Here is a 20,862-nt window from a genome sequence, read left to right on the forward strand (position 1 = left end):
TGAGTAATTTGTGGGCGAGTTTTTCCGCTGCTATTGGTCACTTAAAAACTGGCATGTGGTACCACCTTAAATGGTTTTTGTTCTGAGCCCTTTAATCATTCCTCTAAGCACAAAGAGTATGAGTAAATTTAGAGGAAAATCTGTCACCACAAAGATATGCATCTTAACTAGAAGTAGTATGTCCAGTAATCAGACACTTTTAACACTCACTTTTGAGTACTTTAAAAGCTTCAGTATGCTTAAAACAAGGTGCTGAACAGCGTCTGAAACACTTTCCAGTGTCAGAGTTGTAGGGGCTACATCTGACCATTTTTGGAACTTTCTGATACACATCCATCTCACCCAGCAATTATCCAGATATAAGGAGGTCTGCAGAGGCTTAGGAAGGGTGTGAACTTCTCTCTCAAACTTTCTTTTTCATTCCTCTTGCCTTTGAGGAGAGGAGAGAGAGAGTCTAAATGGAGCCCTGTTGGCCTCATTCGCACTAATTATTGCATCAAGATTACAAAGATGTTGTTGACAGTTGGTTTTTCAGTCCTTAGGTTGCTTTTTACATTGATAAATAATGGTAATAATATTATTTAGATTACTTTTGCAGCTAATCTAGGTAGTGTTATGACCTGGCTCAAGTGGCCACAACAAAAGGGAGACACACCATGTTAACGTTTCAATAAAAGATGAGTTTATTAAACTAAATTAAACCAAATTAAAGAGTTAACTAAATATTTAAAGCATGGGGTGTGGATATCAGTAGCATCAGTGGTGTATGGTGTGCATGGGTGTAAGATGTGTGTGAGTAAGGTGTAAAGCGTAACAAAACTAAAGCAACATAGTAAAACCAAACAGGAAGAGGTCAAAGAGAGCTGCAGCAGCAAGGCAGCCGAGTGTCACAGAGAGACAGAGAGAGTGAGCTGTAGCCGGCCTTAAATAACCTGCAAACACACTCAGGTGTTCCAGGTCACACTAATGATCCACCTGCAGAGTGAGCAGAGAAACAGGCGAATCACACAGCAACATAAGATGACACAGCAGGGGTCATCACTTACCACTTTCTGATGAGCTCAGAAAGAAAAGCAGAGAGCCCAACATAAAATTTCTGCTGAGGGCCATCAGGACGTCAGAAGCGGCCCTGAGTGCAGCACATTAAAGCATGTTGACACAATTTTGATATTCACTACCAATTAATCTCTCAATCTCTTGTCTTTTTTTGAATAATTAGTTTAATCTAAACGTCAGAAAATAGTGAGTAATGCTCATTGCAATTTACCAGTCTTACATGGTAAGACCCATGTATCCTCCATGACACATATAGAAGAGATTTTGCGTAAGTGGTAAAAATGTCTTGACTTGAAGGAAGAAGACCAGAAACAATGGTTAAAATACTTATTTCACCAAAAACTAATCTAGTGTGCACTGTAGTTTAGTACATATTTGAAGAACATTACTTGAGTATTTCATTTTATACTTCAATCCTTCTACATTTCGCAGGAAACTTTTGTACTTTTGTACTCTTGTACTTTTTACTCCACTACAACGTTTTGACAGGTTTAGTTACAAAGTATTTTGCAGATTGAGATTTTGTAAACAAAATATATGATGGTCTTATTAAATACTGTATGATGGGTTTCTTGTCTTATTAAATGCAATTATGGTGCCTTGCAGATTAACCTACCTGACTGCATAGTAAAATACTACTTCAACATGACACTGGCTTTTTTTTAATTGAGTACTTTCACTTTTATAGAACATTTTGCTTGTAATACTTACAGGATTATAACTTGTAATAAAGTATTACAGTGTGATGCTGCTACTTTTACTTCAGTAAAGGGTCTGACTACTTTCTCCATATGATTTTTTAATCGTGTAGGCTAAATATATATATATATATATATATATATATATATAAAGTTACAACAGACCCTCTGCTCCCCTCCTTATACAGTCCTCACATGCTTAAGGTTAACAATTTACAGACACTACAGCCTATTTAACTGCAATTACAGGAGGACAGATAGCCTTGATGTCATCCTTTTGATTCTGTGTGTGTGGGGGGGTGTGTGTGTCGTTGCAACACACCGGGTCACCTCCTGGCAGTAACCCTCCTGCAGGGCAGTGGGCCAGTCTGCGTGTTCCTCCCACTATTTTCCACTGAGCGACAAGGCTGCACATTGTGCTCAGACCGGCCAGCCAGCCAAGGTTACACAGCCGCGTTCTCCGCCCGTCTCAAAAGGTAAGCAGTCCACGATACACAGCTGCATGTCTTTGTCCACACTCAACATTTCTCTCTCTATCTAAACCCCGTCTGGACGGCTGGGGGGGACTTTATGGTGAGGCTCGCCGAGAGATTTAGTTAAAAAATGCAGCAGCGCGCATGGCGTCTGCAGGCGATGAGTTAGGGTGATGATGCTGGAGCGGTGACCTCTACTGTTACTGCAGCCTGGATGCGATCGACAGGATGCGATATGTTTGTTTGTTTGTTTGTTTTTTCTTTATTTAATAGTCCTTCTCTGGAAGTTTCGGTTCTGAAATGAGAGGATGATGTAATGGGACGACCGCCTTCATCACATCTTGTAGTTTGTCAGGAAGACCGGGCTGCAGCTCAGCGCGTAAAGTGCAGTTTAGATTACACACGTGTGTGACGCACGCTGATGGAAAATTACTATTGTGTTGTGATGTACGTGAACGCGAGGACGCAGATATAGCGCGTTATTTACATGCATCTGTCACACTGCATGACCATCATATTTACAGTGACATATAAAGACACAATGCTGCTGCTGCGTAACTGTAGCCAGGGGCGGATTTAGTGGTTTGGGGGGCCTCAAGCAAACTCTGTGTTTCTTTATTTTCACCCTTTGTCTAACTGAGAATTCTGGTATTGGCAGTGGTAGAAGGACTCAAAACTTTTTTCTTCAGTAAAACCATTAATACTGCACAGTAAAAGTATTTAAATTTTTACTTGAAGGGGCAGTGTGTAGAATTTATTGGCATCCAGCGGAACAGACTTGGCAGAAATGGAATATAATATTTATAAGCATGTTTTAATTAGTGTATAATCACCTGAAAATAAGAATTGTTGTGTTTTCATTACCCTAGAATGAGCCCTTAATATCTGTATAGGGAGTGGGTCCTCTTCCGCGGAAGCTGTCATGTTGCGCCGCCATGTTTCTACAGTAGCACAGAATGGACAAACCAAACATTGGCTCTAGAGAGGGCCTTTAGCGTTTTTCATGAGTTTCGCGGCCACCGTAGGTTCTCCTACATGCTTGGAAAGGGAGGAAGAGGGGAGGGATATTCAGCTGGTTACAATCTGCAACCTCACTGCTAGATGTCACTAAATCTTGGACACACTGGTCCTTTAAAATTGAAGCATGAAAGAGAAGTATTATCAGCACAATGTACTTGATGTCTGTGCAAGATGGAGCCTTTAATTCTTTATATAACGCTGGATAGTTTAATCAATAATAATGCGTCATAGGTTATTTGTTATATTTTGTGAGTAACATCATAATCTGCAACCAGCAACATTCAGTCAGGTAAATGTAGTGGTTTAATGTTTTCCTGTGAAGTAGAAGTGCATAGTCAGTAAGTAGTATACAAATGCATACTTTTTAGGTGCTTTTGTAAGTTATTTCAGAGTACAATGAGTTGGAATAGTAATATAATTCAATATTTTTATATTAATCATAATAAATCTATAGATGTTTGGGGCCCCAGGCAGTTGACTACTGCCTGGGGCCCCAAGTTTTGAATGTTGCTTTTATTGCTCTCTTTGGACTGGCTGTGATTTTGCATGTCTTCTGAATGGTGATAATGTTGTTTTTAGGGCTGCAGCGAATGTTTATTTTCACTATCGATTAATCTACAGATCACAAGTTTCCAGAGCTCATGGTTACTTTTCAAAATGTCTTGTTTTGTCCAGCTAACAGTCCAAAATAACAAACATAATTGTTTTTTTTCATAGAAGACTATGAAAACCAGAAAATAATCACATTTAGGAAGCTGGAACCATTGAAATTTTTAGCATTTCTGCTTTTAAAAATAGCTTAAATGACTATTCAATTTTAAATATTGCTGTTGATTAATTTTCTGATGATCGACCAATTAATTAATTGATTAATCAATAATCGTTGCAGCTCTAGTTGTTTTAGGAAACTTGTGCAGAGCCCTTACTATACTATTATTCTTCATTATTTCCAATATCTTATTATTGATCTCTGCAGTATGCTTACCCGTATATTACATACTTGTATATACACCTGTATGTATAGATACTGTAGATTTAATAGTTATTCCTAATACTCTTATGTGCAATTCCACTGAAGCACCTTGCAAGACAGTATACAGTATAAACTAATCTGCACTAACCATGTACAGAGTATTACAAGGATTTTTAAAGGTCGAGTGTGGTAGTAGCTTTGTTTTATCCTCCTCTTTGAGTCTATCTATCTATCCAATAATCTTTTATACTCTTACCAGATGTGGGTTATAGGCATAAAATCACAGTATATGTAATTTTATATCACAATATTATTATATATCTAGATATATATGATGATATTTTGATAAGTTTATTGAGAATCTATTGAGAAACTGTTGATGGGTAAAATATCCATGTGAATGGCTGTTTTTAGCTAATCCAGTGATTTAAAATACCTGACAGTTGAAGGTACTCCATCACATTGATGCAAAAATCACATAATAATTCAATATGACAATAAACAGTCCTGCTCATTGATTTGCAGCATCACCCATTATGGCCTAACACACCCAGATCTCCAATCTTCCTCCAACCCTGTAACTGTTACAATATGATACAGTTTATGAATAAATAGTTATCAGCTGCAGTAATGAAACCACACAGTATTTTTGTCCAGATTGAGTGCATCTGTGTTTTGGGAAGACAAAACCTCGCCCTTCAGTGGTTAATGACACAGTTTGCATTTACAGTACTTAGCAAAGACACACTGACACTGGCTGCTGCTGTTGTGGCTCACCATGCTCTGATTAAGGCCTTGCAGATTATCATGTTTTGGTACAAGCTAATGCATCTCTGATAATCAGAGCATGGATATTACTGTACTGCGGTTGATCAGTATAAGCCATATTTTGTTCCTGTGGACGAGTGATTGTGGACAAATGCAACTATAAGTCATATGCCATGTGCTGCAAAGGCAGCAGTTTACCATAACACAGCCTATTTGGTAAGCTAGGGAACATATTGCGCAACGTTTACAAGGGCGTTTTTGAGAAATTACTCATATTTGTTCCTCATGTGCTATTGTGCAACTCTGATTATTACATTTTTAGTATTTAATGGATTTAAGTGAGAGTTTCTTTACAATGATTTAAAGGAAATGTAAACAAAGTCACTGGTGTGCCCTCTTAGTTCTATCAGTCATATTTCAATATCGTATGACTTTATATAGGAGCTGCATGCTTTGGCTAAATTTGATAGATCTACTCACATTTCTGTCTGTTAAGTACAAGGTTATTCTGTTAACCCGTAAAGCATTATTTCACTTTGACCTCAGACCTGCACAAATCAGACTGTAAGCTGTCTGCAGTCAAAATAAGAAATCTGATATATCTACTATATTCTGTCAGTACGAAAAATGTCGTTTGAGAAACAGGCCTCTTAGGTTCACCTCACTCTTTTTTACATACAGTATCAGAGCTGCAATATCTCACAGTCTGAAGGAGGCACTAAGGAAGAAGGATGTACACTGAGTCCATATTTTGTTTCATGTTATGTTTCCAGCTGTAGGTGCAGGTGTAGAGACTTTCCAGGAGTGCAGGAGTTCATGACATAACTGGATTAAGTTGAATGTATAGCTCAGAAACACGCCAGTGGAAATAAAGAACTGTGGCTGCAAGGTCGCATTTTGTGCACAAAGCCTGAAGTGACACAGCTACAGGATTGTGCAAATACCTCCTGGGTGATAATGAATAGAAAGTGTGTTATCAGGTTATCAGTCGGAGAATAAGCTGCAGGGATTTGTACTAACTTTTGCTCGGCAGTGTGAATAATCTTGTCACAACTATAAGAATAAAGCCAGATTGCTTTTCCTTTCTGTGGAACAGTTTTAAAGGAAAACAACTGATGTTGTGTGGTGGTTGTTCCATAGAAGAGGTGGAAATTTGGAAGTTCGTTGTTAAAAAACGTGATTGTGATGTTTGTCCAGGTTGAGATTTCACTCAAAATATACCTGAAGATAAATTAGTAGGAAGTCAAACAAAATTGAGATAATAACTTAAAACCTATTTGTATAAGAAAAAAGTCACGCTGTGAACATCCAGACTTTCATACAGTGGTGTGAATGGCTTTCTGCTTTATATCACAAGGTTGTGCTGACTGTCACAAGCATAGCAGTGGAATCTAATATTATATTGTAAATTACATACTGTTTATGGAAAAAGTACTGGAACTTGAATTGACCCCTGGGGTAAAACAAAGGAGAAAAGCCTTTCTTTTTGACAGTTACACAGCTGTTTAAATCAGCACTGCACATACCAAACCTGTGTTTGAAACACTCACAAAGAACAGAGTGATCAAGAGATGAAAACAGTAATGAATCACCACCATAATTTGACAGCTTTGGCTAAAGAACATGCACAAAGGTTTTTTTGTCAAAGTAAATGTTACAGCGCTGCACGAGCCAGACTGAAGTCAGTGATTATTTAAACCTGGAGACATGAAGGTTAATAAATCTACACATTTTGACATCCTCATTAACAATCTGAAAGCCAGAGAATCACTGTAAAGTCGTAGCTCAATGAATATGTGGTTATTTTCTGTACAGACCTGCCCACTGTCTTCTTACTTTGCAACCCAGATCCACATTTGATCTGTTGTTTGAAACCACAGGAATGTGAAGGATCAGTTACAGTTATTAGGATACAGGGCGAAAAGTTTTAGAAAGAGGAGATCAACCAGCTGGTGCACAAATACATAGAAACAAGGCAGCAGAAGTGGTAAACAAGTACAGATTTGTAGAGGCAGTAATGCTAGACAGACAAATGACTAACAAGTTTTAGTGGTCTGATGTTGGCAGAGAAGAAGAATTATAATTTGAGATGGTTTCTGGTGTGGTTATGATAATCATGTATCAACAATTACAATACTTTATTGCCGTTATCAAAACACCACTTAGATTTAATCATAATTTCCTCAAGCCTGTCATTATGATCACTAATCAAGCCCTAATTCAGGCAGACTAATTAAGTTTATCATTTAAAGCTGCTCTAATCAATATTTATATGAACAAAAAGGTCAAATAATTATGTGTAATGTGAAAGGCATTGCTCATAGTCGTTTTTTTTGTTTTACATCCTGCAATTTGTCTAAAAAAGCTCTGTTAAACTCAGAATATCAGACAAACTTAGCAACTATAGTGGAGCATTTAGCTCCTTAAGAGCCAGATATTTCCATCAGGATTTGGTGGAGACCAAAAACAGAGCTAAAAGGAGAGTGGATGTTAGTCTTAGTGCTGAGTTGCCAAATATATTTTGGCAATGCTCGTAGAACGGCCAGTCCACACGGTCCACTCCACTTCTGTTCTTCTGGTCGTTAATGGCAAGATATTTTTTCTTCAGCGCCTTTAATTTGTTTATTACTTGCCTTGGGCTGTGAGCAATGCCTCTTTCACTCAGCATTTTCTATATGTTGTTGTATATCACAGTGTCTGTCACAGTGCCAGAAACCTGTCTCCTCATTTCCTCTTCCCCTCGAATCAGGAGAAGCTCTCTCACCTGGCTGTCTTGCCAGTGTTGCATCTTGCATGATACGAAGAACAAAGTCACCGTTGTATGTTGTTGCAAACACTGTAAAAAAACAATAAATAATGTTCCTAGCTATTTCCAAAACTTCAGCACACGTCATAGCATCGTGCCGGAAAAGGGGTGAAAATTAGCATGTCCTCCCAAGTGTCATGTTTACATAACAGCCAATCAGAGCTGGAGCCAATAAATACCGGATGACTACTGCGGAGTCATTTGACGTGGGAATCAATGCCGATTGTACCCTTTCCCACTGAAGACAAAAGCCAGATGTTAGTGGGTGTTAGTGGGGGTTTTTTGTCCAGTGTGAAAGGGGCTTTACATTCACCGTGTCACCAGACACACAACACAAATTAATGTTGCTTCCTGTCTGCTGGATGTCTAACTGTTTGCTAACATGTTCACCATATCAACTTTAAAAGGTGACAATATTTTGTTTTCACTTTGTTGTGGAGTTCTGCCAAAAAAAAAAAAAAGGATTACTTCTGCTTTGTCAAGGCATAAAATGGATGTAAAGCATGCAGCGGATGTGAGTTATTTGTGTATTCTGTTTTCAGGTGACAAATGGAGACTTTCAATTATAAACTGAACACTTACTTAGAAACATGGATGGGTCCCAGAGGTAAGTCATGCATATATGTTTATAAAATGCATTTCTTTTGTATTGAATGTGTTTGTCTATTGTTTGTCTATCAAAATGTTGCAAATACTGCACTGAAAAATCTCAGCAGAATACAACAGTTAACAGAATAGTGAAGGTAAACATTACTAGAAACCTTTGACCTAAGTTGTTTCTTACATACTGTACACAAGAACTCTGCTCAGCTTTTTCACCTTCTTGCTGCTACTGTGTTGAGCAAACATTCCTCAGTGTGCCTTTCATTTTGCAAGTTCATCTGCTGCTACCGGTAAGGCCACCTTATCGGCCTCCTCTAGATCTAGAGGGTAAAAACTGGCGTCTTTTTCTCCATATTTCAGATCAGCGGGTGCGGGGATGGCTGCTGCTGGACAACTACCCACCAACATTTGCACTCACAGTCATGTACCTTCTGATCGTGTGGATGGGGCCCAAGTACATGAAACACAGGCAGCCGTACTCCTGCAGAGGCCTCCTGGTGCTCTACAATCTGGGCCTCACACTCTTGTCCTTCTACATGTTCTATGAGGTAAACAGGCTGCGAGGCGCTGCAAGATGTGGTAAAGTGGGACAGAGCAATTGCTGCAGCGCCACACTGCAGAGAGATTATAAAGGAAGATGAAATCAACCTGAACCAAAGCCGCATACTCACTAAACCTCTAGTGTGTGAGGTATACGTCATTTGTTTAATCTGTACAAAAACCAAACAGGTGTAAAAACAACAAGCTGTGGTTTTACAGAGGGGTTATGTGTCAAACTATAACTTGGCCAGGGACCAGTTGCCAGGCAACCAGCAAAGACTCCAGGAAGTCCTCTAAGAAATAGTCTGACACATAACCCCTCACAAAACTGTGTTTCTACACTTAAGATCTTGTACCTAAACAAACGTTCAACCTGTTAATTAGAGCTTTAGAGGTAGCTGTCTCTACTTGTTTCCAGTCAGTATACTAAGCTAAGCTAACTAGCGGCTCCAGCCACACATTTACCCGACAGATATGAGAGTGGTATTAATCTTCAGTTAATCTAACGTGAATAAGCGTATTTCCCAATATGTCCATCTGTTCCTTTAAATATGAAGCTAAAGCCAGGAGACTGTAGCTTCACAATTAACAGGCAGACATGGAAGTGGTACTGACCCTGTTTTATTACTCTTGGCAGGAAAGCAAATAAGCATATTTCCCAAATGTCAAACTATCCTTTAACAACATTTGACTCTGATTAGACGTAGGGCTGTGGCTGCTGGCCTCCCTCACTGGGAACTACCATGAGACAATGCTATCAGGGAGTGAGAGGGACACAGCTGGATGCTGACAGGCTCATTGTTTCAGCCATCAAATCCCTCATACGCCCTTGCAGACGTCAGCACAGCACCCTATTGTTTGCTGGAAAAGTGCTTTTTTATAAACAGCCGACTAAATAACTGAAATTGATAGATGCACTGATGTAAATAAACATGGAATTGCATTCTGAGTCTGTGCTGAATTAACTGTTTAAAATCTCAGTTATCATAGTGTAGTATCATAGATGGTATCTGTTGCTTTATGTACATGTGAAACCAGGATGTCATGAACCAGGCGTAGTGTTTTTGTGCACGTATCAGTCTAAAGAGTCTGTACCTTCCTCCCCATCAGGCTGGCAGAGCTGGCTTCTTGTCTCTCCGTCTGCATTGCGTAAGGCCTCAGAGGTTGGCTGTGTCATTCATTAAACCCTGTACTGTGACAATGCCCCAGCCACGGGGTGAACTTTTGGCAGCCCGAAATCAATGCCACCTGATGAGATGAATCAAAGTACATGACAGTTTTGTTCTTGTCAACTTTCCAGGGCGCAGTGGCAAATCACATTATGACTGTGATTAAAACAGATAGCAGATAATTTTACATATTTATAGATTGAATTCTAGGAGGCATCAAGTATCAAGGATTGTACGCAAACATAATAAAATACTTGATGTTTAGAAACCACACTTACCTTCATTCTGCTGGTGGTTCTTAGCTGATGGCAGTTTCTTGGCTCTCAAATTCGTTAGTGAAGCCTTTTACAGCAGCAGATCAAAGACAGTGAATCTATACTGATTTGGTGAGTCAGCATTAAGCTATGCTACAGTGTCTACTTGCATTTGAATATTTGTTCTTTAAAGAGGCACTCTATTGATTTAACACATGGAAATCATTTACTTGTCATGGGAAATACTACTCAGCCTATGAAAATAAGTCTTTCTGGCTCTTGTCAAGTCTGAGAAAATAATCCTGATGATGTCAGCTTGGGTATAAAGACATTAAATTTAAAACAGAAACCTTAATTAATATCCTTACTTTTAAAGCTGGAGTGTAGGACTTTTGTCGCCCCCTTCTGGCAGTTAGAGTAATTACAAAAACACTGTTGACTTGCTTACGCCATTGGCTGCGCTGTAGCATACTCCGTTGCTAGTGTTGCGGCTGTAAAACGGTGGATAAATTGTTCTGAGCATCACACAACCCCCATGAAATGACTCATTTGACTATCAAAATTTGATCCATTCAGTCTGATAACATTTGGAAAGTCTAGCTGCATGATTAAATTGTTTTATTTCCATTCAAGTTAGCAGAGAGCTAACCAGGAGTTACCCGGTATACTGTGAAACAGAGAGATTTATCTGGTGGTGACACGCTAATCAACATTGTGAGAACTTGTTTAGTTAATTTATATAAAAGTTCCGCACTGCAGGTTTAACTCTTCTAACATACACTTCTGTGCTTTCATGTTATTTTTATATTATGCATTCTGTCCTGATTGTTTAGCTTTAAGCTAAATCTGGTACAATACATCGGATGGTAACATTTATGTTTAATATTGTACATGGCCACTTACAAATAAAGGGAATAAATAATTTAGTTGCTCTATGTGAAGTGTGGGATTCAGTATTTTTAGAGTTAGACTGATAGTAGGGACTAAAAGTCAGAATATCTGCTGCATCAATTTGACCATTCTTTTTAAAAGTAGTCTCTCATAACTTTATGGAAGTGCAATGTTGAATCACTGAAGTACCTTCTTTATTAGGAACACCTGTGCAATCTAATGAAATCCAATACAACAGCTCTGCCCTAAATTCTACTTTTATGAAGCTTATACATTTTCAGTTTTTGTTGACATTGTCAGAAAGGTGATAATTCTACTTTATGTTTATTACTGATGTTATAGTAGGTGGTGGTGGTGTAGTGGAGTGCATTATATTGAAAAGTATTCCTAATATTTTGCCCGCTCATGTATGTTAATAGGGTGGACAAAATGTCACATGTTCCTTATAAAGTGCTCAGTGAGTTTATATAGTCATTATCCAGGTATGCAGATATATGGTTACTGAAATACCGAGTATTTCATGTAGTAATCTGTAGTTTCCTGTATTCACACTTTTCTTAATCTTATTCTTGGCTCTGTTATTGTCATCCATGTGCTTACAAATGCTCAAAAATCATCAGATTAAGCTTTATATGACCTGAGCACCATATCATGGATGTTAATATTAGGATGAGCTCATGGTATTATTACTTTTAATTAGATTAAATCTTTATCACCGATGTCAGCAGATAAAGATCGGTCACCACAACCTGGCACCAAACAGATATGATACCAAAATCAGGTTATCTGACTTGCCATCTGTGCATGTGTGTATTACTTGTACAGAGACAAAAGTCGCATTTTAGAACATTGTATCCTTCAAGTTTCACTTTTATATTGTATTTGTGCATTGCAGTGTTTGTGTGTGTGTATCTTGTGTATGTTGTGATTGCGTGAAAAACCCATTCATCATTCTTCTTAATGGCTTTTTCTGCAGCTTGTTACGGCTGTGTTGCATGGTGGTTACAACTTCTACTGCCAGGACACTCACAGTGCACAGGAAGTGGATAATAAGGTGAGTCAGTCAGACTCACACTTATCTTTATTGCAAGGGATTTTTTTTCTTCCTGTAATCAGATCAGATGTCATTTCATTACAAAGCACATGATTTAACATTCTGTTTCTTCATATTATAAACAGGACAGTAACGATACAAACACCAGTTACTGTAGGACACCAGAATATAATATTAAGCAAAATGTGTGTCAAATCTACTGCTCTGATTTCTATGAGCCAGTACCTGTAAATCCCAGCAGATAAGCTGCAGAGACAGGGAGTCAATTTAATCCGACTCATGTCATCATGATGACTCTCAGTGTCCTAACTGAGCTCTGCAGTGGAGGTGAAAACAAGGCTCACAGTGAAATGTGCAATGCTTTGCAGTTCTGCAGTGATTAAACAAAAAGTTTTATCAACGTGTCACTGCTAGTGACAGTTAAATTGTTTTATGAGTCATCCTGAACTTTTAAGGGCCATTGGGGAGGATGTCTGCTCATCACCTTGTGTGAAAGATAGTATGTGTGGGAAATTTAGAAGAACTTTTACAATGTGTTTTTTGGATTTTCACCCTGATATGTGATGCAGTAAACAACAAGCTTCTCTTCAGGGATATTTATTAATTATTTTATTTCTATCTTTAACCTTTTTTTTTGTTTTGCTGTGTCCCTTCTCAGATCATAAATGTCCTGTGGTGGTACTATTTCTCCAAGCTCATCGAGTTCATGGACACCTTTTTCTTCATTCTCCGAAAGAATAACCACCAGATCACATTTCTTCACATCTACCACCACGCTAGCATGCTGAATATCTGGTGGTTCGTTATGAACTGGGTACCCTGCGGCCATTGTGAGTGTTTTAAAGCAACTTCGCCCTCCAGTGACTCAAATCATTCCAGTAACCGCATTTACTGTTTGGCCTTAGTGCGAGCTAAATAATTCAAGTGCTCTAATGTTAAACCCATTAGCCCTGAAAACAGCCTGCATTCCCCACAAGGCAAAGGACAAAAAAGGACACTTATTGACCTGAACACTGCTGCATGTGTAATATCTACTTTTTTAAAAAAGGTTTTCTATTAAAGTTGTACAGAAAACAGCACATCAGTCTCCCAGTTATGAAGTTGTCAATTTTCTTAAACAGAAAATCTTTCCAAAATCATTTATGCCCTGTTTAGTATTGATTTAAATATAGAGTGACATTTCTGATCTATAAACAAGTTTATCGCTTATTATGTTTACTATATTATTTCTGTGTCACTTTACTGTTAATGTCTTCTATTGATTTCACATGAAGGTTGTAGTAATTGTTCCAAACAGAGCAGCCTATTGAAAGGTTTATTCCCTGTTTGATCATTTCCATCCTGAATGCCAGTCGCTTGCCATTCACCGACTGTAACCGCTCCCTGTAGATGAATAACTTTCTGTGTCTCTCTTCTGTGTCTTGTCAGCGTACTTCGGTGCCTCCCTTAACAGCTTCGTCCATGTCGTGATGTATTCTTACTATGGCCTCTCAGCCGTCCCAGCCATGCGGCCGTATCTTTGGTGGAAGAAGTACATCACACAGTTACAGCTGGTGTGTTCATCCTGTAGTTTCTCCTCTTATTTCAGCAGCTATCCTTCTCAAAATATAAGGTTACAAAAAAAAAATAAATAAAAAAAAGCTGAGAGTGTATTTTCATGAGCTAAGCAACAAAACACAATGTTTGTCCTTTGGTTTGTATGTATTGATGGTTATATTCACTCTAAAGTGTGGAGCGGATGTTACTGTTTACACATTTCAGTGGGATATTTTCTGCAGCTTTAGCTTTAACACAGTGCAGATGACTGGAGGAAAGGACGTGTTCGGCATCCATTTAAGATATTTTAGGCTCTGGATCAATATTGCCTTTCTGTGTGACCTCCATCACCTTCTAACTGTGGTGTGTGTCTGCATGTGTGTGTGTTTCCTTCACAGATCCAGTTCTTTTTAACAATGTGGCAGACAATGTGTGCAGTCATATGGCCATGTAGCTTCCCCATGGGATGGCTGTACTTCCAAATAGGTTACATGGTCACACTCATTATCCTTTTCTCAAACTTCTACATTCAGGTCAGTTGTTTTTCCATTTTTTCATTGCTTATTGAAAAGTTTAAAGGATAAGGATGATGATATTGTCAACAAATCAAACCAAGAGATTTAAACAAACAATGAATTGATCATACTGACAAGTGTTCAATTGTTGTCCAAAAACTCTTAAAACCACAGCAGTGAGCCACATATTCGCACTAATGCTCCTACATTACAGTGAGCATGAGCACTGTAGTGTATTTTGACTCAACCCCACATACACCGTCCTGCTGTCGTAAATACAAATCAGTGTGTTTTAATCTGCAGTTGAAAGTAGTAATCCGCAAACACACTGTTTGCTCTTGTTTGAGTAGTTTTTACTTAAAACTACAGCACCAAACTGTTTAAAAATTATATATCTGTGACCAGTTTTTAAAGATTTGCATCTTCAGTAGGAACAAATGGACTTGGGCCTGAATGATCTGAAGACATAAAGTGTTCAATAAGAGATTATGAAATAATGACTTATATTTTTAGTATAAGCATGAAATAATTGTGCTTACTTTCACAACAGTAATGTTTATTGTAAGTCATTTTTATTTAATACCAGCAGCTTTTGTAGTCTTTTTATTTTATAATGGCACTTAATTCAATCACAAATCCAACTATGTGATTGGCTTTTGCTTCCGTTTTGATCAGCAGCCAATCACATAGCTGGCTCTGCTCTGTTGTTTTAACAACATTATGGTCATACTATATATTTTATCCGTATTATTCATATTATTACTTATTTAATACTGGTATGCACACATTTATTATTATTTGTTATTATTCCTACTTATTTATTTATTTGACAATGAATGTCTCCATAGAGAGCCACACACACAGTAGGGAAGTCAGACCAAGATGTTGTTGGTTTTGGTCTCTTCAAGGGAATTTGTTGACAATATGAAAAGTGTAAAACAAAGCCAGCCTCATGTTTTAATATTCATATTATAGATGAAACTATAAATTTGTGTTTTCCTCCACACGTGAGGTATATCTTGATAAAAACAAAATGCTAAGTTTCGTTACCTAGTTCTGTCACTGCTAACAAGTTGGCCTCTTGGATTTAGCATTTCTGTATGCTACATTTTTCTAACTACATTATGAATACAGACATTTATGTTCTGTCATGTTGTGGTGATGTTCAATCATGATTCTGTTAACCTATTTAATCTTCAAAATAACAGTATGTTTTCATGTTTTTTTAATGCCTCTCTTTCTCTCTCACAAGACTTACAACAAGCACAGTGTTTCTCTAAAGAAGGAGCATCAGAATGGCTCTCCTGTATCAACAAATGGACATGCAAATGGGACACCATCTCTGGAACGCACTGCACATAAGAAACTGCGGGTGGATTGACATTTGAGAAACCGGCGTCACCCAATTCTCACTGTAGCGTGTTAGCTAATGCTGCTAGGAGGTATATCTTCTTATCTAGAATAGTCTAGCGTTCACTTGAGATGAAATAAGCCATAGCCACATATATCCAGGCTTTCCAGTGTTTTTGCACACAATGCTACACAATGCATTGAATTAAATTAAAATAGTTAAAAGGAGAAGAGTATTGTAGTATGGTTAATATTGCACAATATTGCCTCCCCAAACCCCAACAGGAAATTTACTCCAAAGCAAAAATCTATTACTGGGTTCAGTCAGCTGCTGAATTTTGCTAGCAGCAAACAAAAACACATTTTGACTCATTCAAAGATGCTTTACACGCAGAAGATCCAAAGATGAAAGCTCCAGTGAGTGTGTTGGCAGCCGAAGGTTTCATCACACTCGATAAAGTCTCTCTTTAAACAACCATGGGGACAATTAAAATAACACAGTGCTTATAATGAGTAACTTGAGCATGCATCTTGTATCTTGCTTTATCCTACTCCTGCCTATGCTGTTGCATAATCTTTAAAGGACATGGCTGGCTTATTGTCAACAAATCTCATGTCCAACAAACCAATTAACTGATCTACTTACAAGTATTGTGGGTGCGTCCAGAGCCTGATATATATTATTCCTCTGTGCCGTGGACCTCCATTGTCGTCCAGAAGCTATTAAAACCACATTAGTGCCACACTCTTGCACTGGGTGACGTGTTCCTTGACCCTGAAGAGTATCTGCATGTTCATTTGTTTAAAAATGGCTTCAAAGAGTAATAACAGCAATCATGTTTTCAGTCTCTGAAGAGTAGTTCCTTGTACGGCAGAAGTCACTGTGCATATGGGAACGTGATTCTGTTTACAGAGCTTTACTAGCTTGTTGTGCTAGATAACATAACCTCTTGACTTTGTGCTACATGGTAAATTTCTCAAGGAACTTCAGTGCAAAGTCAAGAGGTTGTGATATTGTAGCACAACGAGCTAGCAAAGTTCTGTAACTGGAACCGTGTTCCTGTGTATGCACAGTGATGTCTGCCGTACAAAGAACTACTCTCCAGAGATTAAAAATGTGATCGCTATTATTAGTTTTTGAAGCTGTTTCAAACAAACTAACGTGCCCAAACTCTTCGTGGCAAAGGAACATGTCACCCAGTGCAACCGTGTGACTCATTGACATGTTTTTAATAGTTTTTGGACAGCGGAGGTCTACAGCACAGAGGAACAAGATATGTCAGACTTTGGATACACAAACAGTACTTGTAAGTAGGATGAGTTTGTTGTTGGCTTGGCTCTGCATATTAGATTTGTTGACAAATCACCAGCCTTATCCTTTAAATTTGCGCCGTATAATCCTGTAATGCATTTCATAGACAGGCTGCAACAGCAGAAGATGCATTTTGCTGTATATTTGCAGAGCAGGGTCCCCAACTTGGAATATTTAGCCATCTAGCAAAAGCATAACCAAAGCTTAGTGTGCTGCATATGCTAGGATTCATATTTGAAGCAGTTTAAGACAAGCTTTCTTGAGCGCAGTATAAACTCAGCTCTCCTAAACATCCCCCATGTTAGAAAAATCGTTTTTTGCCCTATGGTACTGCATCATAGCTACTGTAGCCTCATCCAGAAACTGCAATTAGAACTTGAATTCACTGAGATTAATTAAGGCGATGCACATTACAGTAGGTCATCGATAACTCTAGCTATCAAATTTATTTAGTGAATTTAATCATACTCAATAATTCAGTGCTAAATATGTTATATTCAGATAAACCATACTATATAATTGAGAATGAAAGCTCATTACAAACCTTGCAAGCAGCAGTCATCAACACACTCTCACCACAATGTCCATTTAATAGATACTTTGGAGCTTTCGATTGTACCACGTGATCTTCCTCAACTCATGGAGTTTACCCAGGTGTCATAAGAAGCCCTTAAAATGCTCATAAAATGAAATATCTCCACTTCTATGGCTCAACCCCATCTGCTGAAGAGAATCATGTGACATGATTGAAGGCTCTAGAACAACTACTAAATGGACGTCGGGTGAGATTGTTATTTATTTTTTTGAGTCTTTACTTAAATATGGTGCCTTCTGGACCAGATTTGGTTTCTAATGTAGCATTTTTCATCTTTTCAACATGCTATCACCAGATTCATGTTGGTCCACTTCTTCAGACTAATGTGTGTTCAAATCCTGTGCCTGACTCTTCATTTTTCTTTTGTTTTTCTTTTTTTGGAAATGATCAGTATCCTGAGCTATCATTCCTAACATATGTGATCTTTGCTATTGACACACACAAAACACAACAGTTCATGTTCATCTTAGATTACAGGAACAGGTTGGCATTTAGGGAAATATGACTGTTCAGTTTCTTGGCTACTGTTTAAAGTAAAAACATCAAAGTCATCATTTGTTTGAGGTTTTTTTTGACAGGGAAAAGGAGGTTGTAGTGATGTAGCTATTTATTCCTTTTACATTACTCATTTCCTCTTTGTTCCTCAGCTTTTACTCTATTTTATTGTTATTTTTTCTTCACTTAAAACCATTGCCAGCAGCCTACACCATTAATGCTGGTATAGAAAACAAAGCTTTTTGAATTATTAAGGTTGTGAATCCAACACCCTCGCTGTGTAGCACTGCTGCGCTGCTCCACCATGCTGATTCAATTTAATGAGGTACTGTAAGGCCTTAACCACTGAATGAACATGACACATCGCTCAAATGTATAGGTGACCTACTTATTTACATTCGAGTTCACCGCATTGGGAAATACTGTTAAAATCTGAATAATACATACAAAGGCCACATTTTCTCTGCATGATGAATCTGGTGCACAAGATCCGTTAACATGCATGAACCACATCTACTCAGAAATTGAATTATAGCTAAATTTGTTAAATTTCCAGCCACATGTCATCCTTGTTACAAGGTTGAAGGTAACAGGGTTGACATTTAAGGCCAGCATTAGCATTACATTATCCCCATTGGATAAAGGTCAGGGATGCATACAGGTATGTAATGATATTACATGCATTTTATAAGGTGTTAAAATACAAGAATATATATATATATATTCTGAAATCTGGGGTAAGTTGGGGTTAACATGTTGTGACTCACGCTTTACTCGCTGTAACACATTAAAAACAAACTGAGATTGTAAACCTACTTGTCTTCAGACTGTTGTTTTCCTTCCTTGAAAATTATGTAAATGTCTCAAATAATGTTGCTTGAGAAAAAAAAAAAGAATATGTTGAGAGCAACAAGAGTTTATTGAGGTACATATTTGGAATAGTTTGCTTTAAATAAGTGACAGAATACAATTAAGGCTTATAGTTTTTTTGGTTTTTTTTGTTTTGTTTCTGTTTAAATATTTAATTTAATTTGATTTGTGAAATATTAATTTTCACATTTCAGTGTAAAAGATATTTTACAAAATGTTACAAAAGATGCAAAAATACACCACATAATATAAAGAAGATTTATTAAATAAGAGAAAGATTTACTAAAATGCTTCATACATCATCTCATTAGCAAATCAATTCAAAAACATTTTTATGGCTATCACTCAACTTATTTATCATACAGTAAAATGATTGTATGTGAATGATAAAAAAGATTTGGTGCCAATTTGTGAACTCTCTGAACAGGATTTATGCAAGACTACATTTCTACATTTCATATTGCAGCAACTATTTTCTCAGGTGATGTAATATCTCAAATATTTTATATAAGTATGTGTATAGAGAGTAAAGTTGTTTGATATTCAACTGTTTTGGAGTTAAAGTATGAATTAAATAAATTGTATGGCCTTCTTGTATTGAGGAGAGAAAAAAAGAAAATGTTAAAGGATATAAGATGATGCTATGCTTTCCAAACATCAAAGCTTTGAACTCATTTATATTCCAGTAATTTATGATAAATTTCCCAAAATACTTTTAATGCCTTGCTCCTAATACTTAAATTCACACATTGAGTGTTGGTGCTCATGCATGTTTGCTACCAGTCCTTGTAAAACCCATCTTTTGCTGCACTGCTGTTAACAATAAAAATACATTTTCAGTCCTGTGGTTCATGTAGCTGCTAGTCCAGTCAGTGTCATCATCCATTGATTGTGGAAACACTCTTCCTGGCAGATAAAATTCATAGATTGACAGGTAAAATACTGACACGATGTTTTCTCTATAATAGCAATGGCTCAAGAAAACTTGAATCGTTACAGAAATGACAGCAGGACTTAAATTGGGGCAAAAATTTGCTAAATAACAGCACCTATGGTTCCTATCTCCTATGTGTGTGTTCCATTTTATTAATTTCTTGGTTCATTGGTAAGTGGTAGCTTTCAGTGGATTGAGCTTCTCAGTTACACATGGAGCTTTTTTTCTGTTTTCCTCATATCTGCTCTCACTTTGTGAGCTTTGATAAGACTGAGGTTTGAGGAATTTTTGGCATCCTTGATAATAACAGACCAATCTTCGCTGTAAACTAAAATACTGCCTTGACTAATTCCTAGTATTGGTTTGCCACATGCAGGTATTAGTTGTACTTTTTATGTTGTCCCTGAACTAGCAAGCAGTAAACTTTCCTAGAAAGCTGTCCCTCTTCTGACTGCTACTTTGACTCAGGGAGTTTAGAAATTAGTGCTCTCTCTATCCAGTCAAGGGTGGAAGTCCTTTTCTACTTAAGTGGTATCACTCTGAGCTCCTCGTCAGCGCTGTCTGCAGACTTCATGCACTGGAATGCTGCGTGTCACACACAGCATGCATTTGCAGGACAGAGCAACTGTTTGTGAGCTTTGGTGGCGTGTCTGCTGGCCAGCCGCTATGCAAACAAAGCCTCTCTCACTGATTTTCAGAGGCCATGGCCTGAGGGAGACAGAGAGGGTGGGGTGATGGTGTAGAGGTTTTTCCTGAAAACAGCGGTGTGGTTAGCAATGTGTCAAGTTTACTGATTTATATCAGCATGATGTGTGTCTTCAACAGGTGGAAAAACAGAGTGTGTTTCTCAGACAGGCCTCTACTGTTTAACCCTCAGTGTTTGGGTGATATGTTCATACAGTCTTCTGTGTGGTATTCATCTTAAACTGATCTTATCTTACACACTGCAA

General features: G+C 37.8%; 1 protein-coding gene across 2 annotated transcripts; it reads left to right on the forward strand.

The window, feature by feature from the left end:
- Nucleotides 1–2,027: 2,027 nt before the first annotated feature.
- Nucleotides 2,028–18,919, forward strand: elovl5 (ELOVL fatty acid elongase 5). 2 transcript variants are annotated; one of them, XM_044373127.1, is made up of 8 exons: nucleotides 2,028–2,227; nucleotides 8,335–8,401; nucleotides 8,758–8,945; nucleotides 12,228–12,305; nucleotides 12,964–13,135; nucleotides 13,734–13,858; nucleotides 14,240–14,374; nucleotides 15,609–18,919. In XM_044373127.1, the coding sequence occupies exons 2-8, from the start codon at nucleotides 8,344–8,346 to the stop codon at nucleotides 15,735–15,737; spliced, it is 885 nt and encodes a 294-aa protein (XP_044229062.1). In that variant the 5' UTR covers nucleotides 2,028–2,227; nucleotides 8,335–8,343; the 3' UTR covers nucleotides 15,738–18,919. The 2 variants fall into 2 exon arrangements, with proteins under 2 accessions (XP_044229062.1, XP_044229061.1); XM_044373126.1 differs by having other exon boundaries at nucleotides 2,031–2,230; nucleotides 8,337–8,401.
- Nucleotides 18,920–20,862: the final 1,943 nt, after the last annotated feature.

This window comes from Thunnus albacares, chromosome 14 (genome assembly GCF_914725855.1).
Source record: "Thunnus albacares chromosome 14, fThuAlb1.1, whole genome shotgun sequence".
Taxonomy (NCBI): Eukaryota; Metazoa; Chordata; class Actinopteri; order Scombriformes; family Scombridae; genus Thunnus; species Thunnus albacares.